Consider the following 20,802-nt stretch of genomic DNA (forward strand, 5'->3'; position numbering starts at 1 on the left):
ACCCCTTTGTGCTGGGAGTGGGGCCAGTGGGAGTGCTCAGGAAACCCAAAATGAATTTACTGGTCCCAGTCCCAGGGCAGGAGGGGGACTGGAGCCTGGTGCAGCCCAGTAGAGGCAAGGCAGCTCAAAAGGCTTGAACACCAGCTGTCCCTGGACGTTGCTGGCTCTCAGACAATGCCTCACAGCTTTCCCTGTACCTTTGGTTGGCCCCCTTCAGGCCAGCACACAAAGGAAAGCCCAGGGCACAACCTGGGCAACCCTTTCCAGCAGTCAGCTCCATACTCCTCCCCACCCCAGTCCCTTACACAACTTGGGCTGCAGTCAGCCCCCAGGCCACCCCACAAACACAAGGGCTCTCTCCGAGAAATGCCAGGGGACAAAAGGCCAAAGTCTGGCCACAACACCCAACTCCGTCCTTAGAGAGCAGCCTTACTTCCATCCCAAGCTCTTCCTAACACCTGAACATCTCTGGGAACAGACTGTTCCTTTCAAGCCCAGCAAGAGCCCAAGGCTTCTGCCTCCCCCAGTGACCCCCAATGAGTCAGAGCCATGTAACAGTGACAGCTCCATCAGCCACTACTGCCAACCTGTACCTGCAGAAGCAGAATTAAACTTTCAGACCAGAATGGTAATTGAATCAGTTTAATAAACAGTCAGCATATTGTAAATGCACTTGAAACTTACAGTATTGCTAACAGATGTGGCGATTGAGCCCAAGACCACCTTTCTAGAAAGGCACAGAGAGGTAGGAGAGTTGGGGCATTTCCCCAGATTAGTTGCAAGTGAGAAGGTGCACATAAGACCTTCCTCCTGGAAGCACCAGATCACCAGAAACTTGTGCTCTTTGAGAGGACTGCTAATGTGCTGGGATAAGTGCAGGCACCTGAAGTGACAGCCAAAGCTTCCTGCTGACCCATATGTCAGGAAACTCTTGCTGGCTTTTGCATATACTAAAAGAAAAAATGAAGGGGGTGGGGGGGGGCAGAGCAGAAGAGCTGAGCTCTGTGTGCATGAAGTGTTCTTGGTGAGGCAGGAGTGAGGGAAATGTGTGATGTTGCTTTTGCCCTTGGCTGGGACAAGGACTGTTACGTGCATTGCTCTGGACACCACAACCACTCCAGGGGTGAGTGAGAAGAAATGCACCATCCTTCAGTATTGCCACCACAGTTTCTTGCACCAGCAGGGCAAGAGCAAAGCTCTGGCCAAACCAAGCACCTGGAGTGGGGGACAATGGTGTCACCAAGCATCTGGGCCATCCTCTGTGGCAGCTGAAGTGGCACCATGGTGGTGGGGGGAAGCCTGGAGACTTTTGGCTCTGCAGAAGGCACTGTTCACCAGGGTGGGTGGGTCTGGAGATGCTAATTCTCAAATTTTGCATAAGGATTCTCTTCCTTGAACAGGCCTAGAAGAGAGGAGAGATTTGTTCAGACAGCAGCTCACACACTGGTCACAGCCAGCAAGAAAACCAGTCCTGGGAAACAACTCTTTGTCACTGGAGCATCCTTAAGCCTCCTGGCTGCAGCTCTCCCAAAACACCTGCTCTTATTTAAGCAGTGCCCATAGTCAGCACTGTTTCACTCTCCCCTTCTGCACAAGAAGACACATCCACTGAGAAGCTTGACATGATGGCAAACTCCTCTCCCATGTAGTCCATATACAAGCAGCCTGGCTAATCTTCCAGAGTGCTCCCTCTGCACACCCCTTCTGTCAGACTGTTACAAGCAGAGAACCCAGACCCAAATTAAACTACAACTGTTCTTAGACTTGCTTCCCTGCTCCTGCATCAAGACCAGGAAACAGCAAGGCAGGGTATGGGGCTGACTTTTGGGCTACCAATGAGCCACATGCCATGCTCTTTGCTGCTTTCTCAGCTCAACACTTCTGAAAAAGAACAGCTACAAAGGACAAGATTGCAAACTCTGGGGTCAGGTTGCAGCAAGACAGCCCTGACATGGCAAGACAGTCCTAGAAGCACAGCTCTTCCACAGGCAGGTGCTTCTCCCCTTCAGGCACAGCTTTGCCTGCTCCTTCTTCCCCAAAGGAGCCAGCCCATCCAGAGGCCTTGGGGTCTCCTGCCTAACCTGGACCTGCAGCAGGCAGCAGCTGCAGGCAGAGGAAAGGTCTCTAGCTTTCCCTACAGCCCCCACCAAAGCCAGAGACCACCAAGTGCAGCATGCATGAGCACAACTGCTCCACAGCCAGACACTGGCAGAGCCCCCAGGAGGCAGACTGGAGGGACCCTCCCCTACACAGAGCAACTGGCTGCTCCCTACTTCCTTCCAAGCTGATGTTCCCCCTCAGGTAGGTCCAGACCTGGCCCAGGGACTCACCTGAGGGACAGTCCAGCCCCAGGAAGGAGGCTGTGCATTCCCATCCCATCCCCAGGGGACTGACACATCCTGGGGAAGCACTGCTGGCACAGAGGACCAGTGGGATTGGGGTGGGATTGGTGCCTGCTCTGCGCTCCTGCAGCTGTGGGCATTCTGATTCCCACCTGGATGCACACCCCAGGCTGCTGGCTCCCCAGCCTTTTGCTCACCCCAGGGCTACTGGAGGGCTGTGCCTGAAGGGTAACAGCATTAGGATGGTGCTGTGTCTGACAGCTTCTGCTTCTCCTCCATGGTAAGCTTGGAGGACACATTCTGGGGAACATTATACACCTCCTCTTCCCTGCCCAGGAAAGTTAGCCCTTGTGTGGGCTCACACACCATGACCCCAGCATCCCTACACTTGCTCTGAGCCAAGAGAAGCAGGGACCATGTTTTCCCTGGTAGCCAGCTGTAACCATGGCAAGGAGCACAGTTACTGAGGCTGCTTCATCTAAAAGCTTAGTTTGAATCACTCATGTCAGCACTGTACCGTATTTTCTTCGGATTTCATCATGCCGTGACTTCATCTCTGCTCTCCTGCGAGAAGCAAGCAGAAAAGCCATGAATCAGCAACTGGTGATACAAAACAGAACGAGAAGAGCAGAGCCCCCTGCTTATTCCCAACCAGGGGAGCTCCAGGCTGGCAGGTTTGCTCAGCCTCCCATCACCTGGAGGCTCTGGGACCACCAGAACTCCCACACACCAGCAGCCCTCGGGGATTTGCATACACAAGTCCACGAGTCACCCCAGCATGACACTCCTCATGAGGCTTGTGTGTGAGCTAGGGCTGAAGCAGCTACTGTCTGCATGTGCTGAGCCCCACGTGCCTTTTGACAGCACAGAAAGGAGCCAAATCAGTCTGCAGCCTCAGGGCCTGTGGTATACAAAGCTCACCTCTCCTCCTGCCGCACCCGCCTCTTCTCCCGCTCCCTGGCTGCTCTCTCATCATCCTTGTCTGGCCTGGTAGACAGAAAAGCCCCTTAGTGCACTCAGCACTCAGTTCTGCAGCAGCACATGGCTGCATCTGAGCACTCCACACAATCAGGGGACACCCCCCAATACTTACTTTTTGCTCTTTTTCTTACAACAGCAGCAGCAGCAGCAGACCCCCAGCATGATCAGAATTGATCCTCCCACCACGGACATTGCAATGATCAGGGCTTCAAAGTTCACTGAAGGATTTGACAAAAGGTGTTTAGCACACACAGACACAGCTGCCTGGAGTTACAATACAGGATCACAGAATCATGAATGCTGGGAAAGCACTCTAAGATCATCAAGTTCAACTGTTCCCCCAGCACTGCCAGGTAAACCATGTCCCCAAGTGCAACAGCTCCATGGTTTCTGAGTGCTTCCAGTGATTCTACCACTGCCCTGGGCAGCCTGTTCCACTGTCTGACCACCCTCGGAGTGAAGAATTTTTTTTTTCCTAATATTCAACCTAAACCTCCCCTGGTGCAACTTGAAGCCATTTCCTCTTATCCTACAGCCATTTTCTCTTATCCTGTTTATGAATACACAACTACTGTCACCAGCAGCTTCAGTCACTGGGCTGGAGATGTGTAACCACCTGGGAAAGCAAATGGACATTGTTAGCTGTAGATACACCAAGTGTTGGTACCTGTAAATAAACAGCAGCTGAGTACATGTACCTGCTAAGAGGAGTGCTCAGTTACTGACCATGAAGAAAGGCAAGGAAAAACACTTAGGTCAAACTCCTCTGGCAGAAATGGGAACAAAGCTATCTTAATCACTAACCCAGGTAAAATGTAACCATCAAGAGGAAAAAAAATCAACAACTGAGGGCTTCAGAGCTGAGGAATGACCTCTGAAAGAGGGGAATTGCTGTCCATGGGAGCCAACCTCAGATCTGATGTCATTAGAGATGAGCACTTGTAGGTGTCTGAAGTCCTTGGGCAAGAGAAAAACCGAAACAAGATCTGCTAGGATTTATGTACCTGGGGCCAGCAGTGCTGCTCAGGCAGCTGAAGGCCAAGTCCTGCTCCCTGCACCTGATTGCCATGTCTCCCCAGGCCTGGGGGGGATCTGCTTGCCCACACACAGAACAAAACCTGCTGGAACACGGTGAAGCAGCAGCCCTGAGCCCTGGTCCCTGCTCATCCCACTCAGCCCCTGCAGTAATGGCAGTGGAGACACCAGCCAAAACTGACACATCTAGATGCCAAGGATTTCAGGCAACAACAGAGAGGAGTTTCTTCCAAGTATGATTCAGGCTGCTCAGAGGCTTGAGCCTGTGGAAATATTTGTTTAAGAGCTCCTTTGCACACAACAGCCAGGTTACAGGAATCTCAGTGCACCTGCTCAGAGCACTTTTGAAGGTCATTTAGTTCAACTCCCTGCCATGGGCAGGGACATCTCTTACTAGACCAGGCTGTTTACAGTCCTATCCAACCTGACCTTGAATATTTCCAGGGATGGGGCATTCACCATCTCTCTGCAACCTGTGCCAGTGCCTCATCACCCTCATTGTAAGAAACTTCTTCCTTTCATCTGTTCTACATAGATCCTCTTTCAGGTACTCCACCACTGAAATTGTTTTCCAAGCCTGCAGCAGCATCAGTGTTTCTGAAACCCTTTTGGGGTTCCAGAATAAGCCTGGGGTTCAGCTCCCCCCTTCCCATACAGAGAAATGTGTGGCAGAGCAGCAGGCACTCCTTCAGCTGATGACAGAGGCTAAGTCACACACACCAAAAATGCAGACTCACGTAAGAGCTAATCCCCCACAGGACTAATCTCCTCTATAGCAAGTTCTGCAAGCTAAGGAATGTGCTCTTTTATAATGAAACCTTTTGTGAAGCTGCTCACATTAAAACTAGTATTTCAAGGTCTTACAGAAGTTTCAGAAAAGCATACCACAGGGCTCACAAAGAGGAAATTCTTCCTCCACAAACATAAGAGCAGTTTGAACTCTTGTGGGCAGACTAGAGAGCCCAGCCTCGAGCACAACAGATGACAGGCAAGGACAATTCAGCTCCAGGCTCCTCATCAAGGGGGTGGGTGAGAGCAACCAAGCCCCAGCTTGCTTCCTTCCTGCTCCAGTCCCCAAAAGCTGGCTCCTGTCTGAGCATGAACATGCACTAAGCCTGGTCTAAACAAGGCACAAATCTCTCCAGAAAACAGTGCAGCAGGGAGGGGAGGCAGCCAAGAGCCAGCTGTGCACCAGACAAAGCTCCCAGAGGAGACCTGCCTGTGCAGGGGTGGTTTCAGAAGAGGTGGGTAAGAGCTGAGCAGGACTCCAGTACACTCAGCACTAGATGCACACACCACACCTCTGGCTCCAGGAGCCCACCTGGGACAGCAGTCACGTGAAGAGCCATAAGCAGTGCACGGAGTGACATGCCAGCTGCAGAGGAGAGATCTTCTGGGATTCAGACACCAGGAGGGCCCACAGCCAGCCTTCCACTCCTGTTCCCAGGCGCCAGCCATGTCTGGAGCCTCCATCACACCAAACCATAAGGGATGTATTTTGGAGCAGCTAAATCCTCACAGGTCCTACTTGCCAGAAGGCAGAGAACTGCTCATACTCCGCTTCCCCGCCCACGCTTCAGGAAGTTTGCAGAACCTTGCCTGACTTCAGCCTGTCATTGCTACACTGGCAGAGGGAAGGGGAGGCAGGGGAAGCTCCCAGCAGCAGCAAGCTCTCCCACAGCCATGACTGCAGGCTGGCACTTACCCCAGCAGACGCCCCAGCGCGCAGAGCGCAGCTCGCACAGCTCGGCCGGGGGAAGGATCCTCCGGACGGGGTATTCCATGCACCTCCTGCTGCTGGCACACCACAGGCACTAGGACACAGCAACCAGGCAGCACAGTGTTACTGCTGCACTGCCACTGAGCCAGGCTTCGTCTGGCAGCCACAGCACAGGGCCACTGAGAACCAGACACCACCCAGCAGCAGCAGGGTGCTCGGGGGTAAGGGCTGTGTCAGCACAGATCACACCAGGAGAGGCAGGCGAGGGGAGTGCAGGGTTCTAGAGCAAGTAGAGATGCTGAGAATCCTTCTTCTGGTTTAAAATCATTCATTATCCTGAGCTGGATGGGACTCACAAGGATCATTGAGCAAGGACAGCCTTAAGAATGGCACCATGGCTTGCACTATTAATAACACAAATCCTTTATGTTTCTTTTTGGGATAAGAAGAAAACCTTGGAGACAAAGCACTCTACTCACACAAAGCTGACGAGCAGGAGAGGTGTGAGTGTGCCCAGCCACTACCAGACTACCAGAGCTTTGCACACTCCTCTCCTGGTGGCTCCAACCCCAGCACTCAGTAGGGTTTGGTCAAACTGGTTCTGGCTACATCAGCTGCAAGATCTGACTCAAGATCAAGTTTGCTGATATCTGTGATAAAGCAGTGGAGACTGGCAGGACACCAGCACATATCCTGCATCTACCCAGTGCCATGGCACAGTCTGGTGGAGGGGAACTTGATCAGCCAGTCCAGCCCACTCAGTCCCTTCTCCAAGCACGTCACCCATCCATGAGGAAGCAGCTCAGCAATTCCATTACTCTAATCAAAAAGCACACAACAAAACCCACCCAGTTTCTAGCAGCCTCCTTTCACACCAGAGAAGAATTGCCCTCTCACCCTCATAGGTGGGTGGAATTTGCAGCAAGTCTGGGACAAAGACAGGGAACCAGCCCCTCTTCCAGGAAGGAAATGTTTTCAGGCATGGTGAGAGGTTGGAGTCTCACTGCTGCTACTCACAGTGACATTTTTCAGGCACTCCTCACAGCTCCTGTTCGTATACTGGTGACAATCTGCAGGAAGGAAAAAGGACACTTCAGAACTTGAAGAGCTTCAGTGGTTTAAAACTCTGGGCTCCTCCAAGCCTGTTCCTACCCACCACTGGACCAGCAGCAATGCATGCTGCTGCTGCAAGAGCCACCAGCTCCAGCATGCAGTGTGTGTCACAGTGGGAGGCACAAATGCAAATGGAAGTTCATCTGCCTTGCCCTGCTGACAAAGCCCTAAGCTGTGAGTTCCTCTCCTGGGTTTTACTTCCCTAAAAGCCTGAGCATCTGCTATGGCAGTAGGGCAGCCAGGGGACACAGCTAGAGCTGGTCTGAGGGACCCTGTGAGGACAAGCACTGGGTAGGTGGTACAGTTGTGTAGCACATGATGGAACAGCTTGAGCAAACAACTCCCAGTTGCTACCAGGAGAAGCAGAGGAGCACACAGAGCTCCAGATCCTGCAGGAGGCCCCTGCTGCATGTGAGGGCCATAGCCAGCTCATCCAAATCTTCCTTCAGCAGGACACAGTCCAGGCAATGGGAGCAGCCAAAATCTGTGCTCATGCTCAGAACCTCTTTCCATCCTCATTTGGCAGAGGAAGGCCTCAGTTCTACAGACACAAGTAGTTCTCAGGACCAGTTCCACCATGGATGATGGCATCCCCACGGGATACATCCAGCTGGGCAGGGAAATGGATAAGGTCTGAACCTGAAGACAGGACAAGCTGGGCCCATCCAGCCCCCATTCTGAGCTTAGCTACAGCTCCCAGCAGTGCTCTTGGAAAATGTCCTCCTACAGGATATTCACCTGCAACTCACTGCTGTGCTTCCCCAGATCTTCAGGAAGCCCTCGAGAATGAGCCATTTAAACTGACTCCTGCTTAAGAGTCTAAGCAGCAGCCTGCTTGACAGTGGTTTAAAAGGAAAAACTCAAATCAATTTGCCTGACCACTCACTGCTGGATGAAGGATCACTGCTTTGCAGTGTCGTAATCAGGAAAAAATCAGTCCCAGAGGTGCTTGTTTTCCACTCTCACAATCAGCAAAGCAGCATTTTCTCCCTCCAGCTGGCAGGAACCCTCAGCTATGACCCACTGTCAGCAGTCACATGCTCTGTGCAGCCCTCCAAACAACTGGGCAATTGATTAACATAGCTCAGATAAGGGTGTTTACACACTCAGAGAGGCTGAGATTGCAGATTTTAAACACTCTGAAGCTGCATCCCCACTTCTTCAGCTGAGGCTGGAAAAGCACAAGGAGTCACAAAACACCTTCCCACACCACAAAAGGCCAGTGGTGGGCAAAAGTAGAACCTGTGGTTTTAACTGGGCTTTGATTTCCCCCTCTCCTGGCATCCCTAGCTGGGGATCATCCTGCAAGTCAACAAGTCAAAGCCACCCACTTACAGCTGTTTGGGAATGGGCTGCTTCTAGGACATCACAGCCCTTCAGGACTGAGTTTGTCCAAATGCCCCATCTCAGGTGACCAGACAGCTCACATGGGATGGCACAGGAAGCACTGCACTCCCCAGGGACAGGGACAGAGACAGGACAACAGCTCTTGCTGTGCTAGAAGCCACCTGGGAAATGCTTTTGACAGCTGGCTACAATAGGGGTGAAGTGAATGGCTTGGGGTGGAAGAAAACAAAACTTGCTGGTCTTCGGCTTCCTCCATGCCAGAGCCACCAAGCAGGGCAAGGAGAACAGTTCCTGGCTTGGAAGAGGGTGCAGACTCCTCAGGACACTCTGAAGGCAGACATCCCACCTTTTGCTACAGCTTCTTCTCCACCTGGTGCAGCACCTCTGGGAGTTATTCTCCATCCCCCACCCACCAAGGAGGGGCAGCCAGACACCCACTGCTCCCCACCCATCCATATCCAACAATCCTGGTCTTCTTCCTGCTCTGAGGCTGCCCCAGGCAGTCTCCCCCACCCTCCAAAGGCCATCGGCAGGAGCCTGGCTGCCCAGAGCTCAGAGAAGGTAAGCAGCTCTCTCACCTGAGCTGTTACAATCACTAAATCATGGGATCATTGAATGGTTTGGGCAGGAAGGGCTTTAAGCCCAGATTGTCCCTTGGGCAGGAACACCTTTCACTATCCCAGGTTGCTCCAAACCCTGTCCAGCCTGGCCTTGGACACTCCCAGGGACGGGGCAGCCACAGCTTCTCTGGGCATGGAAGTTCAATTGGAAACTGGAAAAGCAGCGAGCAAAGCTCCACTTCTATCATCCCCTCAACTTTCCCGAACTCGAGGAACACACCGGGCTGCAGCAGATCCCCCCTGCGGAACCCCCAGCGAGGGACACGGCCTCCCTCAGCTCCCACCCCCGTGCATGCCAGCACGCACCCACGGACATCCCACACACACGAGACCCAAATCGAGCGCGGCCGCTACTTCGGGGTGCAGTGCGAGGTGCCCACGGTCACCGCTTACCTGCGGCCACGTCCTGCGCGGTGACAGCGGCGGCCAGCAGCGCCAGGGCGAGCGCGCAGAGCGGCAGCGCCGGGGCCATGGCGAGCGGAGCGGGGCCGGGCCGGGCCGGGACACGGGACACGGGACACGGGACGCGGCGGGGGCGGCACCGCCGCTGCGGCAGCGCCGGCCGGGGGCGGGCCGGGGGCGGCCCCTCGGAGGGACAGCGGGGCTGCTGGGCTGAGCAGGCGGCCGGGGAAGGGTTTGGGGCGGCGGGGGGAGGAGCTGGTGCGGGCGGAGAGATCCCCGGGGCTGGCGGAGAGGTGGCCGGGGCTGCCCGAGACCGCCGGGGTTGGCGGAGATCCCCTCGGGGCTGCCCCAGAGACCCTCGGGTCTACCGAAGGGACCCCCGGGTCTGCCCGAGAGATTCCCGAGGCTTCCCGAGCCCAGCGGGACCGCGGCCGCCCGCAGGAGGGGGCCAGACCCCCGCGGGAGGAGGAGGATGGAGAACCGGCCTTTCCACAACCTCCCCGGGTTCATCCCCCCGGGAGAATCCCTGCTTGTCCCTGCAAACCCACCCCAAAAGGTCCCACATCCCTTCCCGCATCGTTTATAGCACGGAAGCACGTTAGTGGTAAAATAAGAATTAGTTCTCGTGACACGCCACGATGTGATGAGGGAGTGGAGTTTTATTGAAGACTTCGGTATTGTTCATGCTGGAGTAAAACAAATAGCCTGGCCCTGGAGAGAAGGACTTTGCTTTTGGGAGGCTTAGAGCAGCTTCTGAGGGATAAAGAGCAGCTTTATCCCTGGGGTGACCAAGGTACCACAGCATCCCAGGCTCTGAGACCCTCCCAGCCTTGTCTGGTGTCCCAGGTCAGTCCCTGCAGCCAGAGGGGCCCAAGGACACCTGGATCTATAGACAGGCAGAAACAGCAGCTTTGCCAAGTTTCCCTGTGATTGGAGATCTGTTAGTGTGGGTATCAGTGCTCAGTCAAGCTCTGTTTTACCTGACATCTAGGTGCCCTGATTTGTCTGGGATATCTCACAGTCATGAATAAATATTTACACTTGTAATTCCAAGCTTTGCATCCCAACCTGGCACCTTGGTTGGCATGGGCCAGGCATGAATTTTGTGACACACAGTGTGCTACGAGTTCTCTCCTGGACAAAGCCAAACACCCCTGGCCTCACACCCGTGTGTTTCAGCATTTGAGACAGGAGAAGCTGCCTTAGTATAATTGAGGATTTTCACATGCTGCGGGTCAAGAGTGAAACTGGGTGCTGCCCTGGCACCCCCAAATGCCCCCTCGAGGTGCAAGCAGGAGCAGGCAAAAAATAAGAAAATATTTTAGATTGCCCTAAACAAAATAAGAAGACAACTAATATTTCCCAGCAAAACCCCAAAGAAAGCATTCCCAGAGCTTGAACAAGCAGCAGCACTGGCCACCACTGGCTGCGTTGTGGAGCTCATCACCCATCTGCTCGGAAAGCTTTGCTCTCCCTGCCGCGTTCTTGGTGTCCTTGAGAGCCAGATGGGCTGGCTGCCGGCGACAGAGCTCCTGCAGGCTGGGACATAAATGGCCAAAGGCGTGGGGTCGGCTGGAGCGCGGGAGCTGGAGCGCGGTGCGGGGGCTGGCGCAGGTGCGCTCCTTCCACCGCCGCAGGCGAGCGCTCTGCCGCCTCTCGCCTGCGCTCAGATTTTGGCAGCTCCTCAGGAGAAGCACGAGGCTCTTCATGTGTGATGACTCGGGCTGTCAAAGACGTGGAACTTGTGTATGTGCTGCTCCAAAAGCAGTTGGTGCTTGAAGGTGGGCAGGCACTGATAATCACCCCGGAATCTCCCTGAAGCCCCTCTGGAGCACCAGAGTCACTGCTGGATGGTTTGGGAATCATGACCCAACCATTTCTGTTTGCAAAGCACTTCATTCCTTTGTGCTGAGTCTATCCATGAAGCCACACCTGGACTACAAATCATCCCAGTGGCGTGGGCAGGGACCCAGGCAGCGGGAGCAGGCACCAAGCTGACAGGAAAGTCACCACTTTGATACTCTGATCCCAGTGGCCTTTCCTCTCCCTCTCCTTATTTGTCTCTGAAGGGGATTTTCAAACCCTTCAAGATGGCCTCAAGTGGTTTCCAAGGCGACAGTGCTAGAGTCATCACTGCCATGGAAACCCTCTCTTTGGCATCATATAAATATTTCCCTTGAAGGAGGCTGGATGAGTGGGCGATGCACTATTTTCTAGCACTCCCTGGCTGCAACAGGACAACCTCCAGGAGATGGGAGGGAGCTTGGGAGGTTAAAATTAGCTCACCATGCCAGCTGGCAATGGAAAGAGGTGATTGCTGATGTTTCAGCCCAAGACCTGGAGTTATTTGTGTCAGCGGGATCCAAATGAAAAGGACTTTCTCAGTAGGGAGACAAAAACAAAAAAAGAAAAAAATAAAAAAGGGGGCAGGGGAGAAGTAAGGTTGAAAACTTGTGTTTTCTTGCCATTCTTAAAAAAAAACTTCTTAAAGTTTTCTCTTTAATCCCAATCCAATATTCTCTTGGGTCAGTGCAGGCAGATGGGGGTCTTGGAGTACTGGGAGCATATTCAAGGCCCAGGTATTTTGCTTTGCTTTCAATTGCCTCCTTTCTGTCTCTTCAACACACATGAGCACAGGGAGAGGTGTCTGCCCGCAGCCCTGAGCATAGTGGAACAGGAAACCCCAAAATACCCTCTGGTGCAGTGGTGTCCCCACACCAGGACTCCCTATGGGGACAGCGGTTCTGCCCCCAGGGGGACAGGGCACAGCTCTGGAGATGCTGCCAGCATTCCCAGCGCTCTGCATGGCAGTGCCACCACCCCAGCACGTGGCATCCCGCTGTCACCCCGCCGTGCCAGCCCTCACCAGCCAGCAGGGATTGCTGAGCCGCGCTGGGAGCTCCGGTTTGCATAAACAGAGCCGTCTGGCTCGCTCGGAGCAGGGCAGGGCTGCCAGCAGGGCCGAGCGGCGATGAGGCTCCGCAGAGGCTGTCCCTGCCCGGGCTGCCGTAAACACCTCCTGCCCCGAGCAGATGGCTGCTCTCACATCCAGCTCCAGGCAGATACCAAAGGGCTTTCCTGACTAGCAAAGCACCGCCCCAGCGCCTGCAGCGCCGCTGGCTTTCCTGGAAGAAGGGGATGCTCCCTCCTGCTTGGACTGCCCGGGCTATTTTTAGACATCCATAGCAACCGGAGGATGGGGAGACACGGTGTCCCCCAGCCACTGTCTCACCTGCTGGCTGCTGGCCTTTGGCAGGGGCTGGGGGTGAATGAGGGGTCCTGCCCGGACTGGAGGACAGGGGTTCCATCTGATAACCCCCCCAGCACCACCCCAAAAAACCTTCCAGGATGCAGAGAGCTGCTTTGACACCCACTTGCTCCCCCCACTCCGGAAGGTGCTGCCAAAGAAATCTGGAGTGCAGCAAGGTCAGACCCCAGCACCTGCTTTCCTCTTTCTCCTGTAGAAAAAAAAAAATCCACCCTAAATCCAGAGCAAACAATTAAAATGTTCCAGCTGCTGGCTCAGAGCAGTGATCCCAGATAAAACCCCAAGGATCTGCCAGCTAAAAATAGCTTGAGCCCCATAAATTAAACAAAAGCTTTTTGCTGGGCTCTTGGAAAGCCAGTTCCCGTGCAGTTTTCTCTATGTAAGGTATAACTCTAACAGTATTTGTTATTATTAGCCCTACCTCCCCTGTGTCACCGACTTTCCCAGCACTATTGTTTAGGAACAGGAATTTTACAGAGCCGGGCTTCTTCCTCCTGGCAGCTCTGCTGGAGTGGGATCCCACTTCAGCCACTTTCCTGCCTTTTTATATTAGTTTAAACCCTTTTTTTTCCCTTTTGGGCAACTGATTATTTGACACTAAGACATCCTATGTTTTACATCCTATGTTTTATAGGGCCACCCTCATTTAAGGCCTGTCTCAGACAAATGCTTAATTTTTATCCCTATCAGCTGTCCTGGGAGCTGTGGACCCTTAAATAAATTCCTGCTTGGAATGCAAAGGTATTGGGCAGCCCTTTGTGGATACTGTGCAAGCCAACATGCATGTAGGGGCTTGTCTCACCTCCTTTTTGTCATCAAGCCTATTAACAATATTTTCTCATATTATGTTTTATATATATATGATGTTAGACAGCCAATGACTTACAGCTTTCTGGGAGTTTTCTCCTCCAAACATTTAAAGAGCTTCCAGCATCCCACTGCCTCAAGCACATGTGGATATGTTCTCTCCAATCTCCAATTCTTTTTCCCAGCACTCCATGCTGGGTGTGAAGAGCACATCCAGCACCTGCTTTCCCATCCCAGATATTTAGGTTTTATTGCTTTTTCTATGGGCTTTTGCAAAAGTTTTTCACTTACTGCATCCAGAGCAGCTGCATCCCAAAGCCACTGAGATCCCTTGTTCCATCCTGGTGCTGGGCTTCAATTTTTTTTTTTTTTCTGCAGTAGTTCTATGGCTGAGTAATCCAGCCCACATCTTCAAAAGGTGTGAGCAAGGCTGACAGCTCAGAAAATCCACACTGCCTTTTCCAAGTGAAAGCACCATCTCCTTGCTGAATTCTTCTCAGCTTTCCACCACTGCTGACTCCCAGCAGCAGGACTGGCTCTTCTGAAACCACCCAGCAAAGCTGCTCTTTGCTGAGCTGTGTGTCAGCAAAACTTCACAAGTGCCACCCACTTGTCCCGTGTCATCGTGGGCCCCAAATCTTTTGGCTCCCTGCAATGTTTTTTTGGCTGATAGACCTTTCTGGGCAGGGTGTGAGAAAGAGGACACCTCTCCTGATTCCTCCCCAAGGGCTGGAGACTTCCTGAGTGCTCTGCACCAGCATCCACCCCAGCCTCAGGACCATCCAAGGTTCCCATCCCACCATGTCCTTGGGTTTGCAACTGTGTTTGTAAACATGCCTCTACCTGCCCCCTCAGCAGGGCACAAAAAACCCTCAACACGCTATTTTAAGTGAACTCAAACCAAGAAAAAAAAAAAAAAAAAAAAAAAAAAAAAAAAAAAAAAAAAAAAAAAGTCAACTCCGAGGCTGTCATGTCTATATTTAGTTGGAACTTTTCTGTCCAGGATTCAGACTCTATTTGGAAACCCTGTGCTTTGGCATGCAGCCAAGCATCTCAATTTTATACAGTAATCCCTCAGCATATGGCAAATGTTTCTCTTCTCCTGGTGGCTGCGGCAGCCTGGCATGGAGGGGTTTAAACTGAACCCAAGATAAGCTGTCTGCCTGCGGATTCACATCATAGACCCAGAAAGTCTTTAATAGCAACACTTTCTTGGTGTAGCTTTGGAAAAAAAAAAATCACTCAGGGTGCCCCCCACCCCAGGGCCAGGAGGGCAGTTTTGGGGTGCAGGTCTTGGGGCATTTCTACTGCCTGCTGCTCTGGAGTGATGGGGATGAGGATGTGGGACATGTGGGACATGCCAGCCGTGACCATGGATGGTTCAGCTTCAAGGTGGGAAACAGCTTCTGGCTTATTTTGCCTCTGTATAAAAATTATTCTATGATTTCCTATGCCAGGAGTTCTGGGATTGACATGACTACAGTGCATGGTGTAGCTCCCAGTATGTATTTTGTCCCAAATGGTGTTTCAGCACCAACAATTTTGTCCTGACATTTTGCAGGTTTCTGATGGATGTTCAGGGAAGCAGCATGCTCATGAACCCTGCTCCTGTCCTGTCCTGTCCTGTCCTCTCCTGTCCTCTCCTCTCCTCTCTTTCAGATGAAGCAAGCCTTGTGACAGCCCCTCTCATGAAAGCTCAAGAAGCCTCTCATGAAAGTAACAGAGTGTAAAGTTGCAGGTTCCCGAGTGCCACGCACATTTCCCTGCTCCGTGGCAGCTGTGGGATAGGGAGAGGCAGAAGCCAGATGAGAAAAAAGGTGATCACACAGTTATTTATACAGCCCTTCCAAATATTTGGGGCTCGTGACACGCATGATGATATATAACAAAAATATCTCCTTCAAAAACCTTCCAAGTTAAATCCCACATCCGTATTTTAATTCAGGAGTTCAAGGGATTTAAGGAAGTGTGTACTTACAGTGATTCTTATCGCTGGCAGTGAGGAGATCTTCAGCCAGCCCTCGCTGGGGACAGACCTGCAACCCAACACGGTGACTCTGGGGAAGAGGAGCCTCAGGGGGGACAACTGTTGTTGTCCTCAGGCTGGGCCACTTGTTGTCCAAGGTCTGTGGGGATGCACAGGATCAGAGAATCAGCACCTTTGATTTGGGGACCCCCCTCTCCCCAGCAGAGACTCACTGTCCCCAGCAGCCTGGTGCTCCAGACTGCTCAACATAAGAAGGTTTCTAATGAATTTGGTTTAATTTTGCTCACTCAAGGGAGGCCAAATCATCTGAGGGAGCAAGGTGGGCAAGGTGAGCATGTGGGCAAGCTCTGCAGGGCCCAGGAGCTGGGGGTGGCACCAAGCATCCCCTGGGCAGGGCTGTGATGCAAAGCTCAGCTCACACCAGCACGCCGTGCTGGCACCACATGCTCCATGCCAAGGCTGATCCATTCACTGATCCCTTCCCCTGCTCTGGGAGTGCCAGTGTGCAGGAGACCCCCATGGACACTGTGGGGTTTGGTTCCCCTTGATCCCACCAGGTATCCCCAGCTCTGGTGGGAAAATCCTCAGAAGAGGCAGCTGAGCACGTTCCTGCACGCCCAAATGTCTGCCGCAGCTGAGCCAAGCTTTGCAGAGTGTTTTCAACACCCACCAGCGTGTTCCCTACAGCCCTGTGATTCATCAATAGCCACTTGACTCAGCCCTACCCTTTCATCATCCCCAAATGTGGCATTTCCCAAATCACATGGGCTTTTTCTCTGCTGCTGTTCCACACCTACAGGCCCAGCTGCTCCCTCCCAGACACGCTGTGTGCGGTGCCCTCCTGCACGTGCTGCCCTGGGATGACACAGGGGTTTGCCACAGCACATTTTATCCCCAGTCCCCTCACAATCCTTCTTCCCACAGGCAGGGATTTCCTTCTCACAGTTCTTGCCTCACCGAGCAGCTGCCTGTGTCCCTTGGGGTGCAGCAAAGCAGGACAAGAAGGTGGAGATTCAGATAAACCTCTTCATGGTTGAAATGCTGGTGGAAAACCTGTTCAGTCTTTTGATTGAGGATGCAGAATCCATGTGCACATTCCCAGGTAAGATGGGTGTCTCTGGGAACCAGATACACCACCAGAAGTGACCCACAGCTGCATCAACACATCCCAAAAGATGAAAAGAGTTTCCCAGGAGCTCTGTGCTGCAGGATTTTTGTTGCAGTCCTGATTTTCTCACTCTCCTGCTGGGGTGTTGGAGCTCATGGTGCCAAATGCTGCCCCAGCGTGTTTATTAGTGCTGATTGTAAAACCTTGGCAGTAGCATTCCCAACCAGGTCTGCAGGCAGATGGGCCTTATTAAGAAGTGTCACACCACTAACAGCATCTGACAGCTCCTGTGCTCCCTTCCCTGCTCTTCTGGTCTCACTCTGTGAGCAAGGCAGCAGCCAGAGATACAGGATCCCTCTGTTCCCACACCTGCCCCAAGGGCACAGAGCTGGGGCTCTTTTGCATGGATCCCTGCACCCCAAATCTGCTCCCTGCTCTTCCCTTGCCCTCCTCCTCCCTTCTTCATGATGGAGGCACCCATGGATGTGCAGTGAAGTGTCACCCCCAGCACTGGATGCAGATGACACATCAGTATCCCTGTACAAGAGGGGGTTTTCCACGTATTTTGTTACATTTGGGATTTTTTTTTCCCTAGGCTAAAGGAACCTGGTGCTCTCTGCCCATGGGTTCTGATGGCAGAATGCTGTGACAGTATCATGAGCTGTCATGTTGTCACTGTGGCTATCACAAGTCTAGAAGAGGCCACAAAGTTGATTAGGATTCTATCCCTCTCCTATGAGGAAATTATGGGGATTGTTCAGGAGGAAGAGAAGGCTCCAGGGAGATTTTATTGTGGCTTTTCAATACCTAAAGGGTTTCCAAGTCAGCTGGAAAAGGACTTTGGACAAGGACAGGGCTAGGTGATAGGACAAGGCAGGATGGTTTTACACTGCCAGAGGCAGGGTTAGACTGCATTTGGGGAAATCATTAGGATGGTGAGGCCCTGGCACAGGTTGCCAAGAGAAGATATGGATGTCCCCTCCCTGGAAGTGTTTCAGGCCAGTTTAGATGAGGCTTGGAGCAACCTGGGATAGTGGAAGGTGTCTCCTTCATCAGTGGGGATGAGATGTAACATCTTTGGATGACTTTTAAAATCTCTTAAAATCCAAATAATTCAATATTTCTGTAATTCTATGATCACCTGACAGCTCAGGGTCACTCCAGGAGAAATAGTGCAGGGGTGAAATTAGGAGTACCCAAGGATGCTCTGACTCACCCCATAACATCACTCTCATTTCCCAGCTCCCTCCCCTGGGTTTTCCCAGCTTCTTCTGTGCTCCTGGGCTCAGAGGCAGCCATGGATCACCATGCTGAGAGCATGGAGTACTCCTCCAGCCTCGGGAAGACGCCACTTCTCCGGAATCCCTGACTCACCCCATCTTTCCCTGACAGCAGGCTGGCTCTGTGAGCTTGGGCAAGAGCCACCCAGCCCTGGAGAGCTGCTGCTGGCACTGCTGTGGATGTGTGCTGCACTGACTGTGCTGCTGCTACTCTCTCTCTCTTCCTGTCAGCCCCGTGCCTTCCCAAATCAGAATTATTTCACCCTCCAGAGTGCCATCCTGCCTAGAAGTCATGCTCTGCAGGAGAGCTGTGCAGGCTGTTCCCCCAGTGCAGAAGCAGGGATGGGGTCAGCTGGCAGAGCAGCCAAGCTGTGGTTTCCTCTGTGATGCTCAGCACCCCAAGGATTAGGAAAAGCCTGCTGGAGTGACACCGAGTTCTTAGGGAAAATCCACAATAGTGAAAGAGCGAGTGAGAGCCCCACCCTGCCACTGGCTCATCTCATTGCATGCAGGAGCCCCAGCACAGTGCCCAGGGACACCCAAATCTCCATGACTGGCAGCTGGGAAGGGACCAGTTTAACCACATTGGCATCTCCTGGCTCTTCAGCCAGGTGTCTCTCAGGGGACACCCCATCCCTGCAGTGTTTTCTAATTTCCAACCTCATCTACCTCTCTCCAGGCTCACTGAGACTTAATATAATACTGGCAACCACCCATCTCCCAAGGAGCAGAACTGTACAAAAAAAATCATCCTGGAAATTTCTTCTGGTTTTATGGCATTTTTATCACTTTTCCTGTGGTCACTGAGAAACAACTGGGCTGTGAAGGGCTTCCCAGGCAGCTGTTTGTCTTTGGAGCAAGAGCTGGGACTAGGGGAGCCTGGGCTCATTTTAATTTTATCTTGACTGCAGTGCTCGTTGCTCTGCAGTTCCCATTTGTAATCACACGTTCAGTAAAATAATCAAGTCGTAATTGCTTGGGATTCCTTCTCTCCTACGTCACGAGCCCAGGAGGGGAAGCAGTGCTACAACTGAGTCAGCAGCCAGCCTTGGCGTTGCCTTGGGCCAACATTTCAAGAGAAAATTAACCAGACTTAAACCAAGATGAGAGCTGATAAAAATCTCCCAAATCTGCCCAAGTGATGAAAAAAAAACCCATTTGAAACCTCTCCTTTTCAAAAGCACCTTCTTCCTTTTGAATGCCCCCAAAATAAGGCTGGATCAGTGCCCATGCTTTGCGGAGCAATCACCTCTGTGGGATCTGTGTGTCCAGGGTGGTCAGGGAAGGTTTATCCCCTCCTCTGCTGATCCCTGCTGGGTTTGAGCTCTGCCAGGGGCAACCAGTGAAAAAAGAAGAAACCACTGAGCATCAGAACAAGGAATTATAAGTGACTCAGATTTAAAAAGAGCAATTTTTGCCAGGCAAAATGTAATGGGTTTTTTGGACAGGGATGGAAAATGGGGCTGCAGCTCTCATTAACCCATCACTTGCCTTAATCTGGAGAGCGAGGTTTGGACAGACCTGGCCTTGAGGCACAGGGCTTGGCAGAGGTGTTGTGCCAAGGGTCAGCTGCAGACACACCTGTGGGGAGTTTGGTGGGTGGTGAGTCATCCCAGGGAGCACAGCAGGGAGAATATTGGGAAACTGGCATCCCCATGCTGGCACCTTGTCCCTCCTGCTTCTCCAAGCTGGGCTGTTCCTCCTGCATGAGCACAGGCAGTGCTCAGGGGCTCCACAGCTCCTGCAGCACCCCTGGCCCACGGTCACTGCCACCCCAGCACAGGGGTCCTGCTCCTCCCTCAGGTGTGGAGCACCGTGGTTGCACGGTCAGGGCTTTCAGACTCGGGTATCAGTGATGATTACGCCTCCTCCTCCCAAGCTGACCCCAGTGTCCCACTAAGGGAATCAATCTGGGGGGTGAATCTGCTGCTTCAGCCCTTTTAGGGACTGGGAGTGTGTCAGGACACAGCACACACATCTGCAAGAGAGAGACATCATCACCATTAGGCTTGTACTTAACCATAATCATTTGGTCTTTCTACCCTTTTAATTTACTAATTAATCCCTGGAAGGGATACTCAGATGCAATAGCCCTGGCAGAGCATTAGCAAAGCCAAGGCAGAGTGGAGGAGTGCAGCATCTCATTGGGCCAGCAGCTCCTCATGACTGAGCTGGCCACTCTGCCTGGAAAAAATATTCATGTACCACTCCTGTGGGGCCATTCCAAACCTGTGAGAATCCTGGAAAACCTGTGAGAACTCCTGGCCATTTAGAAAACTCTGGGAGACTGCTGGAAATTATGGCAGGAGGTAATAATGCATCCTGAGTGTGTTGCTCCTGGGAGGGCTGGGATCAGCCCTGAGCTGGGAAAGGTGCCACCTGGTGATGTGAGATTTCTTTTGGGAAAAGGGCTCTCTGCCTACCAGCTGAGCCCTTGCAGGAGGAATTTCACCAGCCCAGAGACCATGTGCCCTGACACCCTGGATGCAGACAACAACTGCAGCAACAGTATCTGGCCAGGAGACTTCTTCATCCTTATCCTCCTCTCACCCATGTGTTTGACAAACTCTTGCCTCCATGCTTTAGTTGATAATGATAAAATTCATTTATTATTAATTTCTACCCTGCTTTCCCTTCACTGTGCCTTGAGGCCCCACTTCTCCATCCTCATCCTGATCCCCAACCCAATCCTCATCCTTGGGATGGGGAAGTAACACAGACAGGATGAGGACAGGGCTGGGACACTCAGGGGAGAAGAGATGTCACCTGTTTTGGCTCAGGGCTGACACAGA

At 52.5% G+C, this 20,802-nt stretch overlaps 1 protein-coding gene across 1 annotated transcript; it reads right to left on the reverse strand.

The window, feature by feature from the left end:
• Positions 1-626: 626 nt before the first annotated feature.
• On the reverse strand, positions 627-9,716 carry PTTG1IP (PTTG1 interacting protein). Its single transcript, XM_079314812.1, has 7 exons — positions 9,552-9,716; positions 7,096-7,148; positions 6,064-6,172; positions 3,436-3,541; positions 3,264-3,329; positions 2,860-2,906; positions 627-1,402 (listed from the first exon to the last, which is right to left on the reverse strand). Exons 1-7 carry the CDS (start codon positions 9,628-9,630, stop codon positions 1,359-1,361), a joined length of 504 nt encoding a protein of 167 aa, XP_079170938.1. The 5' UTR covers positions 9,631-9,716; the 3' UTR covers positions 627-1,358.
• Between the last annotated feature and the right edge of the window lie 11,086 nt (positions 9,717-20,802).

Source organism: Erithacus rubecula, assembly GCF_903797595.1.
Source record: "Erithacus rubecula genome assembly, chromosome: 11".
Classification (NCBI taxonomy): Eukaryota; Metazoa; Chordata; class Aves; order Passeriformes; family Muscicapidae; genus Erithacus; species Erithacus rubecula.

Coding starts and splice junctions, on each gene's coding strand:
- PTTG1IP (XM_079314812.1), bottom strand. CDS start 9,630: ATGGCCCCGGCGCTGCCGCTCTGCGCGCTCGCCCTGGCGCTGCTGGCC. Junction 6,173..7,095: donor AGTGCCTGAAAAATGTCACT/GTGAGTAGCAGC, acceptor GCTGTGTCCTAG/TGCCTGTGGTGTGCCAGCAG. Junction 2,907..3,263: donor CGGGTGCGGCAGGAGGAGAG/GTGAGCTTTGTA, acceptor TGCTTCTCGCAG/GAGAGCAGAGATGAAGTCAC.